Source organism: Camelina sativa, chromosome 6 (assembly GCF_030686135.1).
Source record: "Camelina sativa cultivar CO46 ecotype springtype chromosome 6, ASM3068613v1".
NCBI classification, from domain to species: Eukaryota; Viridiplantae; Streptophyta; class Magnoliopsida; order Brassicales; family Brassicaceae; genus Camelina; species Camelina sativa.
Window position 1 is genome coordinate 4,113,741 of NC_141885.1, and position 27,664 is coordinate 4,141,404.

General features: G+C 39.1%; 3 protein-coding genes across 3 annotated transcripts; 1 reads left to right on the plus strand and 2 right to left on the minus strand.

Moving 5' to 3' along the window:
* LOC104698680 (zinc finger BED domain-containing protein RICESLEEPER 1-like) lies at positions 1-993 on the plus strand. Its single transcript, XM_010414092.1, has one exon. It carries the CDS (start codon positions 1-3, stop codon positions 991-993), a length of 993 nt encoding a protein of 330 aa, XP_010412394.1.
* A 4,009-nt stretch (positions 994-5,002) lies between these two features.
* Positions 5,003-5,599, minus strand: LOC147942232 (uncharacterized). The gene has a single exon (XM_087455983.1). The coding sequence runs from the start codon at positions 5,597-5,599 to the stop codon at positions 5,003-5,005; it is 597 nt and encodes a 198-aa protein (XP_087312109.1).
* Positions 5,600-8,520: 2,921 nt separating this feature from the next.
* On the minus strand, positions 8,521-9,523 carry LOC147942233 (uncharacterized). Its single transcript, XM_087455984.1, has 2 exons — positions 9,095-9,523; positions 8,521-9,033 (listed from the first exon to the last, which is right to left on the minus strand). Exons 1-2 carry the CDS (start codon positions 9,521-9,523, stop codon positions 8,521-8,523), a joined length of 942 nt encoding a protein of 313 aa, XP_087312110.1.
* Positions 9,524-27,664: the final 18,141 nt, after the last annotated feature.

Below are 27,664 nucleotides of genomic sequence, written 5' to 3' on the forward strand. Positions count from 1 at the left end.
ATGGTGTTAGGTGGTAAGTTCCTGCATTTACGTTGTTGTGCTCACACTATTCGGAATGGTGTTCAATATGTTAGAGCTTCTAGTAAAAGGCTTGAAGCGTTTGAGAAGAAAGTTGAGTCAGGAAAAATGACAAGTGGGAGTTTATCATTGGACTGCAAAACAAGATGGAACTCCACTTATCTGATGTTAACAAGAGCATTGAAGTTCAGATTGGCTTTTGATAGAATGGAGGCTGAAGATAAGCTGTATAATGATTATTTCTGTGAAACCGTTGAAGGGAAAAAGAGGATTGGGCCGCCAAGTAAAGATAATTGGGATGAAATTGAAAGGTTAGTAAGGTTTTTAGTCATCTTCTATAACTCTACCGTGGTAGTTTCAGCATCATCGACTGTTAGCTCTTACAAGTGTTACAATGAAATTGTAACAATAGAAAGGAATCTATTGGCATTGAGCACTAATTCTGATCTGAAGCTTAGCTTAAAAGCAGAGGCTATGAGAGATAAGTTCAATAAGTACTGGGATGGATCAAAGAAGCTAAATAAGATGCTGATCATAGCTAGTGTCTTTGATCCGAGGAACAAAATGAAGTTTGCGAGTCTTTGTTTTGATATACTCTATGGTAAAGACAGTGTAGAATCTAAGGAGCTTACTAGAGCAGTTAATAAGGTTCTAGAAAATCTGTTTAACGAGTATAATGCGACAATAGTTGGATCAAGCTCTCAGTCGCAAACTGCATCATCATCTCAAAGTGGACATGAGTCTCAAGGTGATCTGAATCAGAAAATGGATTTTGACAGTGATATCGAATATCAAAGGGTGGACACTATGTACAACGAGTTGGTTAATGAGATTGTTTTTCAAGATGCAAGTTCAGAGTTGGAGTTATATCTGAAGGAGAAAGTGGAAACTGCAAAGGCTAACCAGCTTGGGATAAAGTTTAATGTCTTGGGATGGTGGAGGATCAGCAGTCCTAAGTATCCTATTCTAGCCTAAATAGCAAAGGATGTACTTTTTATGCAAGTGTCTTCTGTTGCATCTGAATCAGCTTTTAGCAATAGTAATAGGATTTTAGACTCATTTAGGAGTTGATTGACTCACTACATGATTGAGGTTCTAATGTGCAGTGAACAGTGGTTAAAGAGTGAGATTCAGTTGAATGAGAAATGAGTGATTACAACTCAGCAAATGCTTGCTGAGATTGAGTTGCAGGATAGTCTTGAAAAAGCTAAGTTGTTCTATTCATTATATCCTCTTTTCAATTGTGCATTTAAGTATTACTTAGTATTAACTTTGTCTTCATTAATCTTTTTTCAGAGTTTGAGTCGCTATGCAAGCTGTGAAGACTGAAGATGAATGTTGAAGTTTCTGATCTGATAGAAGTCAAAAGAGGTTTGAACAAGTCTCTTTCAAATTTGAACCATGTCTTGTTAAATAGCTTTACAAACACCCTTTTGAGTCCATTTGAATCAGGTCCCTGCATCTTATTTCTTTTTGTAATCGTTATACACAGGTGAATGATTGAACTTCTTGAAGATTGAAGAGAGTCTTTGTGTTTGAATGTTTGGAACTGTTTCTGCCTTGGTTATGTTTAGTTGTTTTCCAGTTTTCTTCAGTCCTTCTCATTGGAACTGATTTCAGTTTGAATAAGTTGAAACTTGTCAATGTCGTTATGTTTTATAGTTTGAATTTGCATAAGTTGAAACTTGAAGTCTTGGGTTGTCTAATGTTTGTTAGGTTTATGTCTTGAACTCTTGATGATTCGATGGAAATGTTTCGGATAATTCGGTTTCTACAGTATAATTCGGTTTTAAAACCGATTTGAATTTGTTTTCGGTTTAATGTCGGATTTTAATAAAAAGAAGGAAATTGATCCGAAACCGAATGGATCCGAACCGATCCGATCCGGAAAAGCTGTCGGATTCTAATCGGATTCTTTATCTCCCAATCCGAAATCTGACAAAACCGAACCGATCCGATCCAAAAAACCGAATGCCCAGGGCTAAGTTTACTTATAACGAGATATGAAAAATTTAACAGCTATACCATATAAAGGATTGTGATCATTTGAATGATAATTATGATATGACTTGTATGAAGAATATAATTATTTGAAAATATCGAAACGATCAATAAAATATTAATGGTGACTAAAACTATATACAATGATTCAAAATTAAACATACACTTGATTTTCTTCACACTTCACATTATTTTTTTCACCTAATTATATCATTTTAATCTTAATTTTACAATAATTTTATTTAATATATATGATTTTAGCAGAAAGAGACAAACACATATTATTAAAGTAGAAATACATAACCTAACCAAAAATGTAGAAAAATCTCTGTTTTTTTTTATAATTTGATATATTTTTTGTTTGATAATTTTATTTGATAACGTTAAAATATTTTTTACAAATTTTGTATCTGTACACATTAATAAGTATACAGATGTATGTACACATTATTAAGTATATAGATGTCCGTACACATTATTAAGTGTACAGATGTAATTTGTATAATTTGTTTAATTCTTAGGGTTTAAGATATTTGTATCACAATGGTTTTGTTCAAATTACATATGTATATTTAATATTGTGTGTTTGTAAACTTAATAAAGTGTATAGACATTTGTACACTAAATAAAGTGTACGGATACATAAGATGTATATAATATATATAAAAATTATGAAATAAAATTCTTATCAAATTGTAAAGAAAAAATATAGATTTTTTTGTATCTAAAAAAATTTCTACAAAAAAAGTTATATTAACAATTATTTGAATAATTATGATTGAAAGAAAAAAAAACTTTATTTCACACACACACACATACCCCTTTTGGTAATCTTCTCATCTAAGCTTATGTCCCACAATCTCTCCTATCTCACATATTCTCTACTACACAATACCTAGTTTTCCAAAATAGTAAATGTATTAGTTTCCCAATTAAGTTTCCAAAATGTACTAGTATGCAAACAAAGTCTATTTTTTTAACATAAAATTAATGTAAGAAACTTTTTTTTTGAGTCTTCATCGACTTCGTTTTTGTCTCGCTTCTTCTTTTTTTTTTGTTTTATCACGGGGAAGCTCTGATCTTTTAAGGGTTGTCTTCGATTTGGTGGCCATAGATTTTTTTCACAAATGAGAATACTTGAGCTTTTGAATCTTCTCAAAAAGACTCAAATATGTTCCCATCTCCTCTCTTTTACGTCTAATATCGTTTTTCTTTCTTGTCTTAGTCCACACCATGGTTTCTCAAGGGTTCAATTGCTGAGTATCTTCTTCAGAGGGTGTGACTGGGAGTATCAGTTGGCTTTAGATGCTGCAAGTCATGGAAATTTTAAGACAAGATTTCCAGAAGATGCTGAAGCTTTTATTGAAAATTTGGCTTCTAGCAATAGTACTAAGAGAGCAAATGCTGAAAGGAAGAGATTACATGGAGGATTTGATTCAAACCAATTAGCTTCTGTTAATGCTAAGCTGGATTCAGTGCACAATCTCCTTGTGGGTAAGAAATATGTTCACTCTGCTGCTGAAGTTGAGACACATGAGCCAGAGCTTGATCAAGAAAATCATGAGGAAGAGGATGTGAACTATGTCAGTCGTCCCGACTGGTCCGGACTGTGTAGGATGGTTCGTAGAGGCTAATTTGTCAGTACGACAATGGTGTACGACTGGAAATACGGGCGAAGCTTCCTTGTCAAGGTGATGACCGCCATGGCGACTTTTTCGACCGTCGGGTAGCGTGTCTAGGCATCGTCAAGCGATTTGCTGATATAAAAGATAGGTCGCTATTCTCCTCGATCGTCTTTAACTAGTACTCCGCTGAAAACAGATGTTGATACGACGATATAGAGGAATAAGGTCTCGACGTGCTCTGGTTTAGCCAGGACTGGTGGGGTCGAGAGGTACGCTTTGAGCTTGGAGAACGCGTCGTGACAAGCCTTACTCGAACGGGAGACACTTATCGGTCAATCTTGAAATGAAGTGATTCAGGGCGGCTATCCGACCGGTTAGTCATTGTACTTCCTTGGCGTTCTTTGGTGCAGGTAAATTGATTATTGCTTTGATCTGCTTCGGATTTGCCTCGATGCCTCGCCGAGTTACCAAGTAGCCAAGGAATTCGCTGGACTTAACTGCGAAGGTGCAATGCGCCGGGTTCAGTTTCATGACATACTTGTTCAGGGTGTCGAAAAACTGTCGGAGATGTGTGATATGTTCCCTGGCTTTCCTTGACTTGACGAGCATGTCGTCAATGTATATCTCCATGGTCCTGCCGAGCTGTTCTGCGAACATCTTATTAACCAATCGTTGGTAAGTGGCTCAGGCATTCTTCAAGCCAAATGGCATGACCTTATAAAAATAGATCCCTCGATCGGTAATAAATGAAGTTTTTTTCTAATCGTCCTTATGCAGTAAGATCTGATTGTACCCTGAGAATGCATCCATAAACATCAAGAGTTTGTTACCGGAAGTAGCCTCGACGAGCTGGTCAACTCTTGGCAGCGGGAAACTATCCTTTGGACAGGCTTTGTTTAGGTCGGTAAAGTCAACGCAAACTCTCCACTTTCCCTTCTTCTTTTTGACGACCACTGGGTTAGCTAGCCATTCTGGGTATTTTACTTCGACAATCGAACCAGCGCCGAGCAGTTTTTCTACTTCATCATTAACTGCCTTTGATCGTTCCGTCCCAAGCTTTCGCCGTATTTGCTTGCCGGGCTTGTGTGTCGGGTCGGCGTTGAGTTTGTGTGTTGTGACTGCAGGGTCGATACCTTTCATATCCTCTACCGACCATCATAGGGTGCAGTGTTGGTTCGTAGAAAGAGGATTAGCTCGTCGCGCATAGCTGGGGTTATCTCTGTACCGATAATCACACAATTCTTTGCATCAGACTCGTTGATATTTACCGCTTCTGTTGCGGCGACGCCCTGCTGGATCGGAGTTGGTCTCCAATCCGTCGGTGATGGGCTGTCATCGCCGACCTAGCGCTTTGGTTGCTATAACTTCTTTGTCGTCCGAATCTTATGTTCGATAAAAAAACATGCCCTCGCGCTCTGTTGGTTTCCACGCAATGTATATACGCCTTTTGGGATCGGGAATTTAACATACGGATGGTATGTTGACGGGACCGCTTTCATCTTGTGGAGCCATGGGGTTCCCATGATGACATTATAGATGGTAGGCTTGTCTATGACAGCGAACTGAGCATACCGCGCCGTACCCCCAACAAAGATCGGTAGGTCGATGGTGCCGACCGACATGATGAAGTCTCCGTTGAAGTCGGTCAAAGAATGGAATTCCGGCTTGATTTCGCTTTCGCTAACTTCCATCTGCACCAGTACGTTCCTGAAGATTACATTTACCAAACTTCCAGTATCGATCAAAATTCTGGTGACCTGGCTCTCACAGATTAAGAGTTTGACGACCAACGGATTGTTATGTGGCAAATCTAACCCCTCAAGATCGCTATTGTCGAAAGATATTGGTGTGTTCGTGGAGTCGATCCTTGACGGCCAAAATTTCTTTATCTCGGCTTTCTTGGTATAGTCCCTTATCGCCCTGGCCGAGTCATTATAGCCTGCTAGTCCGCCCATGATCATGTTTATCCGTCATCTCAGCGTTGGAGGGTGTTGTTAGAAATGCTGATCCGTACGCGACTGTTTCTCGTGAACGGCGTCGCCCGACATTTCCAGCTCGTCTCCGCTCTGATCATCAAGTTGCTTGGAGTCCATCACGAATTTCCGGGCGATGCTTTCTGCCCACTTGGTGTCGTTCTTTCCCGACCTCGCCAACCTGTTTCTATCCGACTCGACAACTATTGCGCCCTTCATGTATCTTTCTATTAAGATCGTCTGGAGGTAGCGGCATTCTTTGGTTGCGTGGGTGTTACTTTTGTGGTATTCGCAATACTGTGCTGCGCTACTCTCCTCCCTTCCTTCCGGACGTATTTGGTCCATGGTAGGCCATGTTGCGCGTCGTCGTCGATTGCAAAGGTTCAGCAAGTCCGATCTTGATTACGAGCGAAATGCTGTCATCACTCGACGTGGTCGACTTTGGGAGCGACAACCATTGGTTCTTTTACTGCAACGCTTTTGGTCGTCGCGTGCTTCCTTGCATGAATAGCTTTTTCTTATTCCACTTCAATATGCTTTGCGGCTCGGCAGAGTCCGTCTGCTATTCTCTCGACTTGCGATAATGATAGTTCTTCTTTAAATCGGGATACGTACCACAATGCATTTTTGAGTGCGACGATGGCTGCATCGTCTGGTATTGAGACATTGACGAAGACGTCCTTAAATTTTCCGATGGACGATCTAAGGGATTCCTTCGGTTCCTGGGTCAAGGAGTAAAGGTCGGCGTGAGAATTTTTGTTCTCCTTCAACACAGAAAATTGCTCTAGAAAGGCGATCGTCAGGTCTTTGATGCTGTCGATCGAGCCGGGTGGTAGTCTAGAGAACCTACTTAGGGTCGTCCCTGTCAGATGCTTGACAAAAACTTCGCATGAGCCGGCATCATACTCCTCGGGGCTGATTTGCAGGGGACCGAGTGCTACCCCGAAGGTTAGGAGGAAATCACGCGGATCAATCGTTCCATCGTAATAACCCAACCTGGGTTTTACTGTTCATCGCAATTGTGTGGATGCGAGCCTATGGGAAAATGGTGTTCATCGTGGTTCTTCAAGTACGAGGTCCATTTCCGGTGCTTTGCTCATCGCCTTGTAGAACGTTGTTGCCATTTCTTGCATTTTGTCCTTAATCTCCTTCAGTTCGGCGTCCTTGTTACCACTTGGTTCTTCCTGACCTGTAGAGCGGAGATCTAGGTCGCCGACCTGTATTTGTGGCCTTGCGGTTATTTCAACGACATCTGAACCTGCTGGATTTCGCCGAGTTGTCTGGAGGTAGTTGATCTCCTCCTGCGATCTGGCTTGTGCCGTGGTCAGTGCGTCCGGACGAGTATTTGTTCGTTGCTCTTGTTGGATCGGCGAACAGAGCGAGCTGTTCATGGGTTTGTGTCGTTTCAGTGGTCCCTCGAATCGCCAGATTCATAGCTATGATAAAGTCGCCAGGGCTGTCTGTGACCGTAGCCTTTCTTGGGGCATCGGGGGCGGGAAGCGTTGTGTTCTCCGCCTGATCTGTTGTTGGGGTGATCGTCCCTCCTGACGACCCTATTCCTTGATTTCCGTCTTTGGCATTCCCAGTCATTTTGTCTATCCTTTGTATAGGTTCGTCTTCTAAGTTTTGAAAGAAAATTTCGACTTGGCTCCCCCTACCTGGCGCGCCAAATTGTTGAAGTTGATATCATTTATAATTAAAGGATTTAGTTTGGTAAAAAGGGGGTCTAAGTTCTCTTATTTAACTCGGTATCGGGGCATAAATTGGTCGGACTACAAAAGGACTTAACGGGTCGAACTACAAAAGGACAAGCTAACAAACGACGAGCTGCGAGTTCGTCAATTCTACTAGTTACAAATGAGATCGTTCTATATTCCTTGATACGTCTCTTTCTCACTTCGTGCGGACCCTCTTTACGAACACCGTACGTTCGTATTTATAGATAGTCATGTTGGTTGGTCTTCGAAAAGACCATAATACCCTTTCTTGACCTCCACATTTATTTGGACCTTTTGTGGGAATGAAAATCCACCCCCAACAATTACAATTATCATACATACACACGTCTCTTTAAAAATTAGCAAGTGGAAATTTTTTATCGTTAAAGGTCTTTTTATATCATTAAATAACCATTATTTACATTTAGCATTAATCGGTTTGTTTTAATCATTATCATGCATGACTGATATAAGTAATTTACTTTAATAACAGAAAAAGGTTTAAAAGTAAAAAACTTTACTCATGTTGCCAATTAAGCTTAGAGATTTACTCATATTGAGATTATTACCGTAGAAATGGGAGAAGCGATAAATGTTTAATAATAAACTCTACCTCAAAGAGTCAGAATAGATATAAAAAATCTAATGACTCAATAGTCGTATTATTCATCAAAAACAAAAGAGCAACAACGTTAAACTATAAAATTAAACAAAGGTAATTACGGTGGTGGGTAGTCTCGGCCGGGTTTGCAAGTCTCAGCTCTAACAAAAGTGCATTCGCAAATATTTATTTTTCTTTTCATAACACAACGTGCCCCTTGATAGTCTTGTCTTCTACAAGCCAGTTTGCACATATCAAGACCGTTTTTCTTATTACACGTCCCTGGCGGTGCTTTGCTTGGCTTTCCATGACACCAATCCCACCCCATCTGTTTCTCTTTCGAACTTCCTAATGGAATCAAGCATCGATCAATCAATAAGATGTATTCAAATCATATTGATTTATATGCATATTTTTTATTTTTTTTAATAAAATGTTAAATTATATTCAAAACAAAAATAGCTGTTTTACATGGACTTCTTTTTTTTTTTTTTTTTTTTTTTTAGCTGTATAGAAAAAGCTATTCGAGTATTAGAAAAACAAACATTCAGAAAAGAGAAACAGAGTGTTGAGTGTTGTGTGCTTCAGCCATGAGTTGCCAGCCAAGCCTGTAAGCCGTTCACATATCGTCCGTCTCCCTCTAATCGGATTGCCAAGAGCTTATTGCGGACCTGGCGATCTATCCAACGGGTGAGGGTGATGGCTAGGGTCGGAGGTTCACCATGCCTCCGTGCGTTCCGTTCCCTCCATAATGAGTGAACAGTAATCTGGAAAACATATTTGGTCAAAAAACTATGAATACGGTCGGGTTGAGGTTCAGAAAGATATTCCACGAGCGTTTGCCATATGGTTGAGAACCGGGTCTGGAATAAGTCCTTGGCGAGGGATGTCCAGACTGCAGTAGCATAGTTGCAGGAGAAAAATAGGTGGTCTCTTGTCTCGATGGGGAAAGAGCAGAACACACAAGTCACTGGAGAGCCATTATTCCAAGTCTGCATCCGATCACCTGTTGTTAAACGATTCTGAGCAGCGAGCCAAACACAGAATGTGTACTTCGGTGTTGCGTTAGCAAACCAAACACCTTTGTACCAAGCCACCTGGTTAGAAGTCGTTCTAATGTGGTTCCAGGTGTCTTTTGTGGAGAAAGAGGGTTTGAACATCAGATTGTGCAGGCGATCGAGCCCGATACTGTGCAGACAATGCCTCTTCTATTGTATTTAGTACATCCACTCGATGGCGTCGTCGTCTCCGTGTTCTCCACGCATCCCCCAGTGACATTGTTCTACCTATTCCCATATCAATGACGCCTCTAGGACCTGTTATATCAATCAAGGAGCCCTGACCTGACCAGTTATCATACCAGAAAGAGGTAAGTTCCCCGTTTCCCACCTCTGTTTTGCAGAAACTTTTCACCCGATCTCTATACTTAAGTAATTTACGCCATATCCAGGAACCCAAACTTGTGCTTGTCGAGATGGACCAATAATTCTCCTGCTTAAGCAGGTTCATCCTTGACCATTTCACCCACAAAGAATCACCATTGGAGACAATCCTCCAGACCAATTTCAGACAGCATACATCATTCATTTCTTTTAGAGATCGTAACCCAAGTCCTCCCTCCTCCTTCGGCTTACACACTGCGTCCCAAGAGACCTTTGCTTTCTTGGGATTTAAGTCTGGTCCCGATCAAAGAAAAGCGGAGCAAATTTGTTCAACATCGCGAAGACACTCACGAGGCAAACGAAAGGCACTCATCCAAAAGTTTGATAAACTCCAAAGAATTTAGCTAATGAGGCTTAATCGTCCTGCAAAGGAGAGAAAACGTGTGGTCCAGGTTTCTATTCTGCCACGAATGTGATCGAGAAGCGGAGTATAATCCCCCGAAGTAAGCCGCTTCGTTACAAGAGGAAGACCAAGGTATCGCACCGGAAGATGGCCGAGTCCAAACTGGTACCTCCCCATCAACTCATGGTGAGTTTGGTCGGAGACTCCTGCTAAAAACATAGTTGTTTTCTCCATACTGATCTTCAAACCGGACCTCTGCGCAAATTGATTCATAATGTGAACAATACCATCAACTGATCGGACATGACCATCTGTAAGAATCATTAAGTCATCAGCAAAGCAGAGGTGCGTTAATCCGAGATTTTTGCAGCGAGGATGATATCCAAATTCCCTCAGTTCCGCAGCCTTGTCTAACATCTTGGATAAAACATCCATACATATGACAAACAAATAGGGAGACAAAGAGCAACCTTGTCGGAGCCCTCTAGCACTGCGAAAATACCCTGCCAACTCTCCATTAACCTGAACAGAGAAGGAGGCGGTAGTAATGCATAGCGAGATCCAATGAATGAACTCCATGGGGAAATTCATAGCTGTTAGAGCATTGAGAAGAAAAGGCCATTGGACTGAATCGAAAGCTTTGGAAATATCGATTTTGATGGCACACCTTGCAGAGACAGTGTCCTTGTGATAGTCCTTGACTAGCTCCGTACCCAATAAAACATTCTCAATAAGTAATCTGTCCTTTACAAAAGCGGATTGATTACCCGCAATAAACTTTGGAAGAATTCGCTTCAGCCTATTAGCAAGAATCTTAGATATCACTTTGTAAAGCACATTGCAGCAAGAAATGGGTCTATAATCCTTTATCACCTTAGCCTCCAACTTCTTTGGAATAAGAGCAAGAATAGTAGAGTTAACACCTTTTGGAAGGAAACCTTTAGCAAAAAAAGATTGAATTGCTATAATGAACTCTCTCCCAATAACATCCCAAGTAGTCTTATAGAACTCCGAGGTATAGCCATCTGGCCCCGGAGATTTGTCGTTTGGCATAGCAAATAAGACCTTCTTTATCTCCTCCCCTGTGAAAGCATTAGTAAGACTGTTAGCATCCTCCTCCGTACAACGAAAAGGTAAGAGGTCCTCCAGACTCTGTACCGACACCCCTTCATAACAGGCCGGAATATGTTGCAGAAAACCTCTGAAAAAATTCTCGGCCTCAGTTTTTATCTCCTCACGGTGTGACACTATTCTCCCATCCTGACAGGTAATCTCCCTTATTGAATTCTTGGCCTTTCGCTTGGCAACTGCCCTATGAAAGACTATATTATTTTTATCCCCCACTTTCAGCCAATGGAGTTTGGATCTCTGTTTTAAGAACTTCTCCTCAATAGATGCAACATGATCCCATCGGAGATAAGCTTCATTTTCAGCAGCCATGGCAAGAGGTGATGGAGCCGTTAGATTCTCTTCTTGCTTCCGACAAAGGTCCTCATAGGCTTCTTTAGCCCGTTTGCAGAGATCCCCCATCCTCTCCTTCGCTAGATTACGAATATAAGGTTTAAGAAGTTTGAGTTTTTTCGAAAAGCGAAACAGTGATGATGTGGAGAGGAATATAGCCTCTGTTTCTGCCCAGCAGTCACGAACCATAGGCTTGAAAGCCTCCATGTCGGCAAGAGCGTTCACAAACTTAAACGGTCGACGAGATGGTACGTTGTTTCCCTCCGCAAACAACGGTATCCGACTGCGTAAGTGATCAGAGCACCCTCCAGCTTCAAATACATTGTAGGAATGCGGGAAAGCATGAAGCCAAGCATCATTAACTAATACTCGATCAAGCTTTTTCATAATCAAATCAGTCTGTCGCTTATTACACCAGGTGTATAAAGGGCCATGAGAAGCCAAGTCTGCTAAAGAACAATAATTCACCAAACTTCGAAACTCTTGCATTCCCGGTGTCAGTGAAGGAGTGTTCATCCAAGTCCAGAGTTTCATTGAAATCACCGATAATCATCCAAGGTTTATTTTGAAACAGTGGAGAGTCGTGATGATGCCTCAAGTCTGTCCACAACTCCCTCCTATCCTCCATACGGTTAGAGGCATATATGAAAGAGCATAAAAATTCCTCATGATCCTCCAATCTAATCGAGCATGTGATTAATTGGCCACTCTTATATACCGGAGTGAGACGAACCATATCTTTCCAAATCACCCAAATTCGACCCAAACGATTATATTCATAGTTTGTCAGCAGTGACCAATCCTTGAATAATTTTTGACCAATCCTTGTAACCTTACTTTCTTTTACTCTTGTTTCAAGAAAACATCCAAATTGGAAATTTTCACCTTCAATCCACTTCTTTATTACGGAATGTTTTGATGATTTATTCAGTCCACGCACATTCCAAAAGAAGCCCGACATATCAATTCTTCTTGAAGGGTTTTCTTCTGCTAAAGGTACTAGGAGGTTTATCCTTTGTAACCTGAACAGAAGAGTCTGAAGTATGTTTGTTAATACCCTTAACAGCACGCGGGGGTAGCTGACGAAGCGAGGACTCCTCCTTGTGCACCGCTAAAAGAGTATCCTGCTCTATCTCACCCTCCTCCGCTTCTATGGTTTCTGATGTGAGTCCCGTTGCAGCCCGTTCATTATATGCATATTATAATTTTCTTTCAAAGAAACTATATTTTTTAAAGATTCAATATTATTTAGGATTTTATCTTCATGTCATAATTTTATTTCACAACTGAAGATAGATTTGAAAATATTGTAACTGTACACCAGATAGCTACTGCGATACCAACAGAAAATAAGAAATTTTTTTATTTTTGGTTGTAATCACCATTTTACCATTTAAAATTGAAATCTTTCTTATAATACAAAACTGTTAGATCTACAATAAACATAAAAGCAAACAATCAACATTTTGTCAGAATTATAAATTATGATATACATTACCTTTAGAAATCAACAAGAATATCATCAGAAAAACGCATAAACGAACTACAATTAAACACTTCACCATTTTTTTTTGTTTTATTTGCCCTTTTAAGTCTTCTTATATTTTACTAAATGAATGCTTATGGACCTAATTTTCAAACTTCAATATATAAAAAATTATTATTTCTAAAAAAGGAGAAGAAAAAGAGGCAATTCGTAAAAAGCGCCTATTAAACTGTTAAATGAAGAGAAACATATAAATTTAATGAATATCATAGTTCTGACTATTTCACGATTGTTTTTTTTCTTTTTTGGTCATCTGAATTTTTTTTTTCCTTTTGCTAAATATGTAAATATCATTTAAAATGAAGAAGAGGTTTTACATTAGCAGTAATTCCTAAGTAAAGTAAACCTGGCAAAAAAATAAAACAAGGTTACAATAAGATTTGAGAAAGATTTGGGGGAAATATTATCGGATCCAAAGGACTGGAGCCTATGCCACTTCCTTCTAGCTTCCCCGGAGGTGAGAATGTTTATGACTTCTCTATTTATGTTGTTGTGCAGAGCGTTGTTGCGTTGTCTTCAGAGGTTATAAATCACCGAATGAGCAAGGAATTTCCTTAGGAGGGAGGGTGCCGTAGGGGTGGAGGAACGAATACAGGAGAGGAGTTCTGCCCAGGAGCAGAAGCACCTCTGACGGGGGGATAACCTGTTAAAGACCAGATGTCATACCTGAGCAGAGAAGTCGCACACCAAGAATAAATGGTCCCGCGTTTCCGATGCGATAGAACAGAGACAACAAGCATCCGATTGGATCAAACCCCAGGCTACCATTCTTTGCTTGGTGGGTAGGCGATTTAGCTGGGATACCCACATGTTGAAAGCATGGCGCGGAATCGCTCCTTTGAACCAGACTATAACGGCCCAATCATTTTTATTCTCTATAGGTCTCAGAGCCTCCCAGGTCCTAGCTACCGAGAAAACTTGAGTGTTAAGGTCATCCAAGCACCACACATATTCATCTTGAATCGGTTCGGTTGTTGGTAAGGGCAAGGAGCAAATGTGATCATAGATGGTTGAAGCTTGATGGGATCTGGTTAGGGGGAGTCGCCAACCATTTCCATCAATTGCTTCTGCAACCTTGGCAGAAAGAGGGATTCGAAGAATCCTAGAGCCATAGTCTCCAAGACAAGTGATGAGTGGCCCGAGGGAGGTTCAATTATCAAACTAGAAGGAGGCAGTCATCCCATTTCTTACATTACATTTTATGAACCTCCATGACAACGGTCTTAAGAGCAAAAGCGTCTTCCAAGTCCAGGAGTCGCTTGCATTTCTGTTCGCAGACCAGAAGGATGAATTTCTGAGATAATGGTGTCGGTGCCAATCTGCCCATTGGGAGCCCATGTGGTCAAATAAGAGCCATATTAATCTCAGGAGCAGTATTTTGTTCCAAACTGAGAGCCTTCTGAGTCCCAATACCCCTTCCTCCTTGGGAAGACAGACCACTTCTCAAGCAACTTTTGCACCTTTTCCTTCCTCTAAATTTCCAGACCAAAGGTATCCAGAGCACAAGCTTTCAATCTTTTTGATACAGCCTTTTGGTAACAGAAAAGTTGACATCCAGAAATTTAGAGAGCCGTAGATGACAGAGGCAATTAATTGCAGTCTGCCTGCGAAAGAGAGAGACTTTGTTGCCCACGATCTGAACTTACTGGAGATTTTTTCCACTAGAGGTTCGTATTCCGCGATTCGCAGCTTTCATTCATTAGGGGCAGTCCCAAATACCTGATCGGGAGGGTTCCAGTTGGGAAGCCATAAGCTGAGAGTTGGTTACATTCGTTGTTGTCTAGCCCATCATGGAACAACTGGCTTTTATCTTTGTTGACTTTCAGACCCGACCAGGAAGCAAAATCATCTAAAGCCTCATAGATACCATGAAGCGATGAATGTCCCCCATCGAAGAAGATCATTACATCATCTGCAAACATCAGATGGGAAATAGAGAGTTCCGAGGCTTTTGGATGGTATAGGATGTAGCCAGCATCAAATCTTGATTTCAGGAGCTTAGAGAACACTTCCATGGCTAGAACAAACAGGTAGGGGGGGAGAGGGAGTCTCCCTGGCGTAAACCTTTTGAACTTTTGAAGAAACCTCCAGTACATCTGTTGACTGACACAGTGAAGGAGGGGGTGCACATACATTGTTTGATCCAGCCTATAAATCTTTTTGGGGCTTGGATTGCTCTAAGAGCCGCTATAATGAACTCCCATCGTACTGAGTCAAAAGCTTTCCTTAAGTCTACTTTCAGCATTCCTCTTTGCAAGATATTTCTTCGGTTGTAGCCATGAACCATTTCCGTAGCCAGTAGGACGTTTTCGGCTAAGGATCTGCCCAGGAGGAAGGCAGATTGAGACGAGGAGATTACATTTGATAGGAGCTTCTGATGTCTGTTAGTCAGCAGCTTAGCAATGACTTTGTACAGAGTGTTTAGACATGAGATTGGTCTGAAGTCAGCTGCGTTTGTCACATTCGGCTTCTTTGGGATAAGAATTATGTTGGTGGCGTTCCATTGTTTGAGCAAGGTTCCCGAAACAAAAAATTCTCTGATGGCTTCGGTTACCTCTATACCAATCACACTCCAAGATGTCTTAAAGAACTCAACTGGGTAGCCATCTGGTCCACTTGCCTTGTTGCAGGGCAGGGAGAGTAAGGCTTCTCTAATATCCTCGTTTGAGAAATCCTTTTCCAAGTCGGCTATCTGCACCTGCGAGCATCTATAAGCTAATAACAGGTTCATGTCATCTGAAATTTTTATTAATCAACTTGTTGTGAAACCAAAGATAAATACAAAGCTAAATCCGGCTGACGACACTAATGTTGAAACGACCACACTCGGATTCCCAATCCTCATACCGGACACATGGGAAACATTCTCAGTGGAACCCCATAATTCCGACGAGACAACTGGCGTCAACCACTCCTTACACAAACTTCATAAATATTAGCTAGATGAAATTAACTCATACTCTGCAGCTAAGACCAAAAATCATGCAAACATACTTCAGCTCCACAAGCATTTTACATTTGTCAACTCTAATTCCTCTTCAAACTGACCACTTCGTGATCCACCCGAACAAGCCACGTAAACACGTATCCCAAACACCACCTCATCTAGTTACTGAGTCGCACAACCAACCACCCATAGCGACCGAGTAACAATCAACATGGTTTGAATCCATCGATTCATCGTCTTAGCTTTAACCCGACACTCCTAAGCTCTAACTTGATTCTACAACCACCCATGACCTTGTCCATAAGCTTAAAGAGGTTTCAGCTCAAACCGAGCTTGTTGGTTCAGCCAACTACACAACTCAACACAATTCAATCCATACAAAAGATTATATAAATATTCAAATAAAACACAAACTAATCGTTAGAAACGCAATCCCACCATTCATTACCTAGCCAGTAGTTTAATTCAGCTCTGTACCAAATTTCGTGAAGATCAGAATAGTTTTGAACTCCCAAACGTTGCGTCAAAGAGGCCAACACGAACTGTTTCTAGGCTTCAAGATCTGCAATTACTGGACCAGAAAGAAACGTCCATAGCTTCCTGAATATAACCCCCAATCAAGGTCCGTCAGCAGCTATAGATTCTAGACAGAGATACCTTTCCATAGACTCTTTAGTCGGGAGCTGATTCCATCTGGTTCGAAGGGAACCGTCCTCGCAAAACCGGAACTCGGAAACGCACATGTTCCATACTTGGCATAAATTGCACCATTTACCAGCAATCACCTTTCCAGCAATTACTTGTCTATGAAGTAACGAGCATAACTCCTTCAATTTAACTCCGAGTAATAATCCGCTAATTGCTATGCACTCTTGGCTTGTTGGAGATCACGCCAATAACATCACCTTTCCAAACCAATGTCGGATCCGGCGCCGACGAGCCTCCAAAGTCGGCTCCTACACACTGCTTTTATCTCCAACCTTCTTTCACTTTCTTACTCTTCTTCAGTACTATTTACTCAGGCCTTGTTCTTCCACCACCAAAGAAGCTTCCCACGGCCATGGAAGGACTAACCAGATCCCTCAATGGTTTGCACCATCTCCGGAACGTAACTTTTCTCTCCTCTCATCATGGCTCTTTCTCTTCTCTTCCCCTTTGCCTCACTTTTCTATAACAAGAACATCTCACTGAAAACTGTACCACATCAACCACAAACACTCACGATAACCTAATCGGGTTTGGTTTAACAACAACTTCTAAACCAACCAACAAATCTCACGAACCACCTCGACTACACTACACGTGACAATCAGCCACACAAGTCTACGACCCTCAATTTCACGACAATAAGCTTCCAGTTCTAGACTCTCATTATGCAGAGATTTCTAGTTCAGTTGGTTTATGCTCCTGATTCAATATTCAACACAACAAACCACAACGACAACACAATCGAGCTAAGCCTTTTACCTTTCTCGGCATCACCAAGTTACTCTCCGGTGAAAACGTTACACACGACTGTAAGTTTTAAGAGGGACAAAGGTAAATGGTAGAGTATGAAGAGATTTGTGAAGTAGTGTGGTATCAAACAGAGATTAGAACAGAGCAAAACAAAAACAGAGTAAAAACAGAGTAGTAAGAATATAAGAATTGTAGAGTGTAATGGAGAAAGAGAAAATCTCTTTTCTTACTTCTTTTAGTTCCTATACAAGATAATATGCATAATTACTCATAATGAAAGTGACATCTCCTTAAGCTAACATGTGACCTAGTTTTGACTTTAGCTCCCACTTGTACACACGCTTGTCAATGGCTCTTTAGGAAGGATCTAGATGTCTTGTGACCGTTGTAGACTTGTCTTCATGGACCGGACTCATTATGCATCCATACCGTATGGACGACCCACCTTGTTGGTTGTACGGGCGTACGGACATTGGTGTAAATCTTCATACTCCCCCTCAAGCTTGATCGAAAAAGAGCATCGATTAAGCTTGGACAGATGAACACCCACCTCATTAAAAACCTTATTGTAGAAAACCACTTGGGAAAAACTATACATAAGGGAAAAGAGTGTAGGTGCCATGTTGAGGAGTCATGGCTGTGTAAGATCTTTAAGACCGAGCTTGGAGTGAATGTACTCACACACTTGCGGACTGGCGACTTTGTGAGTATGTCAGCCAATTGTTCAGAGTTTTCAGTGTAACAAGGGAGAATAACTCCAAGTTTGATTTTTTCTCGGACTTTGTGGCAATCGACTTCGATGTGCTTTGTCCTCTCATGAAATACTGAGTTAGATCCATGTGAATTGGTGCTTGATTATCACAATGCATTGTGATTGGCTTTGATGACTCAACTCCATGATCCTTTTGTTTCTTGCTCTTCCATGTGACCAGGTTGCCTCCTATTAATGTGCAATAGCCTGTGGTTGAACGACGATCATCACGATCTCCAGCATACTCGACATCGCAATAGCCCACCAGCTCAGTACTCTCATTGCATCCCATCCAAATGCCTTGTCATGGTGAGCCCTTGATATACTTGAGTATCCGGTTCACTATGTTCCAGTGATGTATGGTTGGATTCTGCATGTGCTGGCTTGCCTGGTTCACAACGAAAAAATTATCAGGCCGTGTAATGGTGAGGTATATGAGTTTACCTACTAAGCGCTGATATTGTTTAACATCATCAAATGGAGCTGCATCACGCTCCCCATGTCCTCCTGCTTTGTAGTTTTCTTCAAGTGGAGTTGTGATTGCTTTTGATCCACGTTTCCCTGCTTCACTCAAAAGATCAAGAGCATATTTCCTTTGTAATAAAAACAATCCTTCTTTAGACCTATATATTTCTATGCCAAGAAAATATTTAAGTTCTCCAAGATCTATAATGTCAAAAACTGATTTGAGAAAGTGTTTAGTATCTTGAATTCCTACCTTGTCATTCTCAGATATGATAATATCATCAACATAAACGAGAATGGCTATAATACCTTTGTCACTTGGTAATGTGAAGAGAGTGTGATCAGCCTCTGATTTCCGAAAACCTCTCTCGATTAATGTGGTGCTTAACTTATGGTACCACGCTCTCGGGGACTGTATTAGACCGTAGATTGCCTTGTTAAGTTTCAACACTTTTTTGGGACCAATGGGGTCCTCTAGGCCCGGTGGAGGTCACATGTACACTTCATCTTCGAGCTCACCTTGTAAGAATGCATTCTTAACGTCCATTTGCAAGAGTTCCCAACTTAGATTTGTGGCTAGTGAGAGGACCACTCGGACCGTGTTAAGTTTAGCTACTGGTGAAAACGTATCAAGAGAGTCCTCCCCAAGTGTGGTTTGATACCATTGCATTCTTCTCAGCACTGACCGCTTCACGCCATTCTTTATGCTCTTTGGCTTCTTCATAGCTCTGGGGAATCCAATGTTTACCGATTTGACCAAGAAACGCTTGATGTTCAAAGGAAAAGTGTGCAAGAGTGCATACGGCTTGGATAGGATGAGCAATTGCCACATTATTGTAGAAGATACGCGGGTTTTTCCAGTTGGAGGGAGCTGATTTAAGTCGTTCACTTCTTCTTAGTGGTATAATGGCTTCCTAACAAACCTCAACATCGTTATCTTCATTTTCGTTAGGCATATCATCTTCCATATTTGAGACTGCGTTCACATCTACTGAATTTAGAACATCTGCATCAGTTGCAGGTTGTTAAGTATCAGTCTCCATTGGCTCAGGGGTAAGTCTCTCAAGTATTATGCGAAGGTTTGTTGCACGATCTGATGGTGAGGTGGGCAGATCTTTGAGATTGTCCCAATTTTTCTCATCATAAAATCCCTAAGACTCTACAAACTTGACATCGCGGGAGACTAACATTCTCTTTGTGTTTGGCTCATAACACTTGTACCCTTTTTGGGTTGTGGAGTATCCAATGAACATGCTTTTAACCCTTTTGGCATCGAGTTTATCTCGTTGTTCACCTGTTCTTAGTACATAGCAAACACAACCAAATACACGTAAGTGATCAAATGTGGGTTTCTCTTTGTTAAATACCTCAAATGGTGATATGTCATGAAGAATCTTTGTAGGTGTTCTGTTGATGAGGTAGCAAGCGGCAAGGACAACATCTCCCTAGAACCTTTTTGGAACACATGTATGGAACATCATGGACCTTGCAACCTCCATGAGGTGTCTATTCTTTCTTTCAGCTACACCATTTTTTTGTGGTGTGTAGAGGAACCTTGTTTGACTTATAATGCCATGGTTAGCAAGGTGTTTTTGAAAGTATGGTGATATATCATGGTTTTTACGGTTTTTAACCATGATATAAGTGTGCTTTCCGAGTCTTATGATTTGTTTTCTAGGATGGTTTTGAGTATTTACAGGTTTTCTAGGATTTTGGCATGGATGAAGCAATTTGGAACATTTTGGAGCATTTAACCGAAGAAAATCAACTTGGAGACAATCAAGAGCGATGGTGTCGGTCGACACCCCTTTTTGCCGACACAAGAACTCAAGTTTTGAAGATTTACAAATCTGCCCTAAAATTTTACATATTTGCATCATTAGTCCCTACACGTGTTTTAGGAATATAAATAGGACTTTTAGGTCATTTTTTAGACCTAAGCTTTATTTTTCCTGCAACTTTTGAGAGAGAACCCTGAGAGATTTTAGAGAGCTTTTGGAGAGAAGAATCAAGACTCCTTCAGAGAAGATTCAGAACTCCCTTACTTCTTTATTCTCTTTCTTATGCAATTTATTCAGTTAGTGATTTGTGTTCTTACAATGATGTCTGAGTAGTTTGCTTGTTAGGTTCAGAGTTTTTCACAGGGTTTTTATGGTTTATTAGATCAGTTTATTTAGGATTCATTATCTTTCTAGATCTTCATCATAGGTTGTTCTTAATATTAGATCTTTGATTAGTCATCTGGATTTAGATCTTAGGATTATTAATTGATATGAGAATATAATTGATTTTCCTGATTAAACCATTGGTGATCAAAATTACTTCTTGCAAAGAGATTTGATTTAGTAATTTTGTGAACTTATCTAAACCTGTTTTTATTGCTGATTTTTAACCTAGAATTTTGCAAAGATATTTGGATTTTCTAGTTTTAAATTTAGAGAATATTCTTACAAAGAGATTTGATTTAGTAATTTTTTGAACTTATCTAAACATGTTTTTATTGCTGATTTTTAACCTAAAATTTTGCAAAGATATTTGGATTTTTTGGTTTTAAATTTAGAGAATATTTGCAGTGAAAACTGATTTATTTTACAAACGAGTTTAGAGTTCTAGATCTGATTTTATTTGCTTGAATCCTAATTAATTTATTGATTTGATCATTCATAATTACCTGAGAAATTCTCTAGGTCTAGCTTTTTGATCATCTGAATTTACAACACTTTTATTTAATATTTTGCATTGCTTTTCAATAATTAAATCAACCTGTTTAGCGTAATAACAAAACTCCATAATTTATTGTGTTTGATCTAGAGTCTCTATGGATTCGACCCCTAAGTTTTTTAGTGATGTCTTGTTTGAGAGAGTAGCTCTAGGGATTAATTTGAGCATATCATAGGGCTTGAGTACTCCCCACCATTATCTGATCTCAAAATTTTAATCTTGGCATTATAATTGTTAGTCAAATAGTTTTGAAAGTTAATAAATGCCTCAAGAACCCTATCCTTAGATGGGAGAAATGTTAAGCAAGTATACTTACACTTTTCATCAATTAAGGTAACAAAATATTTTTGATTTTCTCTAGATAAGCAAGGAGATGTCCATACATCTGTATGAACCAAATCAAAAAAATGATCATAAATTGTCATACACTTAGGAAACATTGATTTGCAATGTTTACCAAGAATACAAGCCTCACATTCATCATTTTTTAAAGACATACTTGGTAACATAATTTTTAAAGCTCTAAAATGGGGATGTCTTAGTCTAGCATGCCAATTGGCACTATTAGCTTTAACAATAATGGAACTAAAACAAGAAGATGAAGTAGTAGATAGGTTTGAATCCTCAAGCACATAGAGGTCATCTTTAGTAACTCCTTGGCCTAGCACTCTACTTGTGTCAATATCCTGAAAATACACATTGTTAGGACCAAATATTGCATAACAATTTAAATCAGTGGTGGCTCTCTTAACCAATAACAAATTTGAAGTAAAACTAGGTATAGAAAATGCTTTAGAGGTTTTATCAAATAGTTTCAAGTTACCAATTCCTTTTATTTGTACTTTTTCTCCATTAGCTATAATAACATTTCCTATAGCTGGTTTAATTTCACTAATTAGTTTTGAATCGCTAATCATGTGATGAGATGCTCCAGAATCAACAATAATGGGTTTAGTAGAGTTTGAAGCAAAATTAGAGTTACTGGATGCCTCCTTGAGAGCTTTGATAAGTGCATCGAGATCCGACTTTCTCACCAGTTCTGAGGATGCTACTAGTGCCGCTCCATTGCCTTGAGCCGGTTGTTCAGACGTTGATGTTTCTCCAACCAATACAGTTTGATGTGCCCTTGGTCCTCCACGATTAGACGTTGAACGATGAATGCGAAGGTGTGGATGGAGAATCCAGCAGCGGTGTTTGAGATGCCCTGGTTTCTTGCAATGGTCACAAATGGGAGCATTCTTTTAATCATCTTTGTAGTATCCTTTGTTTGCAGTTGCCCCCCTCCACTTTGTTTGCAGTGATCAACTCTCCTTTGCCTCCAAATAGGCCGATGGAGCCATGCTCCTTTTGGATCTGGTTACAAACATCATCGAGCCTTGGAAGCTTGTCTGACCTCAAAATGTGTTTGATGAGGTCGTTATAGGAAGGGTTGAGGGTCAAGAGTAGACCAAACACTTTGTCTTGCTCTCATCGTTCGTTTAAGATAACATGATCAATGGTCGCCGGTCGAAACATCTCTAGCTCTGCCCAAAGAGATCTAAACTTACCAAAGTGTTTAGTGAACTCCATGTCTTCTTGGTTGAGGTTGTTGATGGCCCGTTTGATCTCAAAGATTCTGTTAACATTGGTGACATTTCCGAACACGTTTTGTAGTGTATCCCATAGATCCTTTGTAGTTTCGCAGTAAGAGTAGGCCTCAAGATAGGAGCATCACGCCAGTTCTGAATAATGGCTAGGACTCCTTGGTCTTCCTTGAACCACTTGTCTTGCTCATTAGTGACAAGCTCCTTCTTGTCTTGAGTGTCTATCTCACTTAGAGCGTCACTTGTAGTATTATGGGTCCAAAGCCCTCAGATTTTAACAAAAACAAGGTTTGGTGCGGAAGTGTTTGGTTAGTGGGTGTGAGATTTAGAGGGTAGGAGCGATTTGCTCTGATACCATGTAAGTTTTAAGAGGGACAAAGGTAACTGGTAGAGTATGGACAGATTTGTGAAGTAGTGTGGTATCGAACATAGATTAGAATAGAGCAAAACAAAAACAGAGTAAAACATAGTAGTAAGAATATGAGAATTGTAGAGTGTAATGGAGAAAGAAATAATCTCTTTTCAACTACAAAGAGGATATCCTAAACAAGATATAATGCACAATTACTCATAATGAAAGTGACATCTCCTTAAGCTAACATGTGATCTAGGTTTGACTTTAGCTCCCACTTGTACACACACTTGTCAATGGCTCTTTAGGAAGGATCTAGATGTCTTGTGACCGTTGGAGACTTGTCTTCATGGACCAGACTCTTTATGCCTCCAAACCGTACAGACGGCCCACCTTGTTAGTTGTACGGACGTACGGTGTAAATTTCATAGGAACAAGCTGTACGCAACGAGGGTCCAAAACCGAACTCATCCCCTCTCTTCCTCTTACCACCATCGAGCTTCTCTCTCTCCTTTCATCTCTATGGTGGCGACGACCATCTACCAACGTCCGGAGAAGAAAATAGGCGTAGATCTTTTTAAAAGGGAATGATAGGGTTCCCTTGATTTAATTCGATTAAACCAGAATTTAGCTAAAACAAGAATTAATTAAACCAGTCCTAATTTAATTAATAACTCGACTAACTTAATAATCCAACTAAGATTAAACCAGCTTCACTCCAATTCTCGACATACACACAAATTTTCTATTTTTTTCAGGACACGGGTGTGACAGATGTCCCCAGAGTCACTAAACCGGCGCATCACATTTATGTCTAAAGATAGAACTACTAAACAGAAATTCTACAACCAAAAACGAAAAAAGACGAAACCTTAAACTAAAAAAAGAAGCAATCGTCAATAAAACCTAAAAAGAAATAGTAGAACAAAGAAGACAAAGCACCTCTTCTTCTAAAACACCAGCCAATGAGATTTACTAAGGAACCCGAAATAACATCTACCACCTTCGTCTAGTACAAAGCCAACCGATGAATCTTGGACAACGAACCAGATTACCATTTCGGTTATTGACCCTTAGTAATGTAAGTACCACTAGAACTCTCAAAAAAGAGATTTTGTTTTTTTTTCATTTTGAAAAAACTAAACTAAATGCATAATAATATACCGAAATGTTTTAACCATTTATGAAAAAAAAACAAGAAAATTAGGCATATACTGAAATGTTTTAACCATTTATGAAATGTGCGATAGTAATTGAAACGAATTAATGTTTTTTTATTTAAAAATGGTTATTGACATGATATACACGTTGTATGTGTGACATATGCTCTTTATACAAATATATTCTCTAAGTGAAGAAGATACTCTAGCGAGAAGAGAGGGTTTCCTAAGTAAGTCTTCTAGCTGATGAGAGTGTGACATGTGGAGCAATCGAGATCATTCGCAGCTAAAAGAAGATTAAGAGTTGTTTTACTTCTTTCGGTATATCTTCTTCTTCATCGTCCATCGATTCATATTTTCATATGATTCAAGTTTGTGAGAGAGAAAGAGTGAAACGGTTGTAGAGTGAGAAAGCTCGAGTTTGAGCTAAATGTTCTAGAAAACACTGGAGACTTCTCTGGCGAAACGTACGATCCTATCTAGGGATCCGAACTCGTAAAATTCTCTGTGTCGTTTTGTTTCTTTACAAGCAATTGACAAACGAGTGAACAGGAGATTCGTTAGATATGGATTTCTTAAAGGATCGAGAAGCAACAATATGTTTTTATGTATTTGATCATACACTTGTTCTCATTTTTGGGTTAAAACAGTCATTAACTTGTATCTTGTGTAAACTTACGTTTTCATGTCTAAAAGTTTGGAGAAAACGAAATGTAAGTTAATCCCTACGTACAGAATGCTTTTGAAACTATATATCAAGAATTAGTAACCCGTGTGGACTCCTGGAATGGTATAGGACTATAGGGTCCATTGGTCTACCCACCACGCATGTAAATTTGAAATTTGATTTTATTATGAACAATAAAGAAATCACCTACAATGACCTACTCCTTCAGAGTCAACACGAACAAGATCTATTCGAAACTCATAATGGACCATAGGAGGACTTTGCATAGAATGGCACGATCTTCGAGAGCAGAAGATTGGGTATATTATTGGATAAGTCCGACGGACAGTTGCGACTCATATGCTGCATGTGGCTCTTACGGTCAGTGCAACACGAACGTGTCACCCATCTGTACATGTATCAAAGGTTTTAGGGCAAGGAACCAAGGACGGGGATGAAATTTAAGGATGTATGCGAGAGAAAAACGCCACTTAGAAGCAATAGTATTGGTGATAGAGAGCGGAAGTTTAATTAACGGAGATCTCCAAGAAAATTCGGATTCACGAACGGATCTTGCTTAGAACGTGGTAACTTGACGAAGGATCAATAAAGAGAGGGTTGAGATCGTCCACCGTTGTTTTGCAAGTCCTCCTTGAAGGGCTTGAACACAAGCTCTCACGGTTGAGAGTCCTCCTCTCTAGGCTTTACACAAAGCTCTCGTAAAACTTGTTTATTCAATAATCAATAATTGTCTATACATGTGAGGGTTTGATCCATTTTATAACACATGCTTTATGATAAATTCAAATCTAAAACTAAGAAAAGATATAAACACCAAATATTCTAACCCTAATCTTTTCTAAAATAAACTAGATTTTAACCCGCGGTATTGGGACAAATTTTTTTTGTAATTAAAACAAAAAAATACAAATTGCATTTGTGTTGGGATACAAATCAAGTCCCACATCTGATGTTTAAAGAGACTATCATTAATATATAAAGGGTTAGGGTCAATCTACTAATTGCCAATTGGTTTTTAATTAGAAGCCCAAGATAAACCCAAATTTAACATGGTAGCAAATTTAACATGGTATCAGAGCCCAAGGTTTAAATTATGGTGGGCCTAGAAAACTGGATACGGACATGCCTCTTGTTAACCCGAGTAATGGGGGCCCAAGAAGGGGTTTATTATCGGTCCAAGTGAGATCAGTTCGAGATGGAGTTATCATCTCGAGGAGGCGTGTTAATATCCCATATGTGGTCCTTGGTTTGAAGGGGAAATTCTTGGGATACAAACCAAGTCCCACATCTGAAGGTTAAAGGGACTATCATTAATATATGAAGTGTTAGGGTCAATCCACTAATTGCCAATTGGATTTTAGTTGGAAGCTCACGATAAACCCAAATTTAGCAATTTGTTTGTTACAACTAGAGTAAAAATTGTATAATTGAATTTTGATTTTTAATTTTAGGATTTAACCAGCGGTATACCGTATCATAACTTTTTTTTTACATAATCATAATTTAATCGACTTAATTAGATATGTCTAGTATTTTAATATTGATAGATTGTATAATATTAGAATGTGTAGGTATAAGGCCCATTAAACTTTTGAGTAATTACTGAATTCTTTTATATAGATTTTAACCCACTATTATGTTTTTTTCTAGGTTTTCCATAACTAACAAATAAATTATGCTGGATAAAATATAAAATTATAATTTTTTTTTGTTTTATATAATAACATTGAGATATTTTTTCTTCTATTAGCTTTAAGTATATAAAAATTATAATTTTTATTTAGAATTTGCTTTGTATATATAAAAAGTATTCATTGGAATAATATTTGCTTTAAGTATAAAAAATTTATAAAATTTATAGGTCTTAATTAATAAATTGAAAATTGATTATGTAGAATATTAGAATTGGGATATTTTAATTTTAAAAAAAGAACGAAAATGTATTTTAGAAATATTCTAGGAATATACTGTTAAATGTAAAGATTGCGTAAGTATAAACCAAAATTGGTTTAGAAAATAGAAATCAATTTAGTAGAAATATTTTACGAAAATAATTAGTTTTTTCAATTTTTGTATATTATGAAGATAATTAAATTTGAATTCCATATTTTACTTGTTGTTTTTTTTGTGCATTTTTTTAGGAATAAATTATGTAAAATAAATTAAATTTTAAGGATAGAATACAAAATGTATTTCAAAAATGTATATATTGATAATTTTCAATTAAAATAAGCTAACAGATCTAATGGATATAAATCCATAAACACTCATGTAAAACCCAATATACGCTGCATCAAATGGGTTCCACCAGCTGAAGAAAATTAAGTTGTCGGCTGTGACTGTGGAAAAGTGACTCGAGTTTAAGGGATGTCAAAGGATGTGTGTTGGAAATTCGCTTATGAGAATGGCGCTGGGTCATGGGTGGAGTTGTCTAATTTGGACAGGTGACGTTGTTTTCATGGCATTTCTTCAACTCTCATCTGATATAAGAGTTTTCTTCTCTCATGGTCAAGTTCTCAACGTCAGAGTGGCCAAGAATGATCTCGGCATATTCTGTCCCTAGTTATAATATATATCAAGATCTCGGTATGTTTGATTCACCATGTCTAAGTAGATGTCTTGTTAGGTTTAAAGTTTTTAAATGAATTAATGAATTGTTAGGTTATCGGATTGTTAGGATAATATCTATAGACTTTTTCATCTAGATTTGGTTTATTGTTTATTCTAAAGTAGTGAGAGCAACCTAGAATCTGATCTTAGGTTAATTGATAGATATGAGAGTGTTATTAATTTCCTGAAATAATCTTAGAA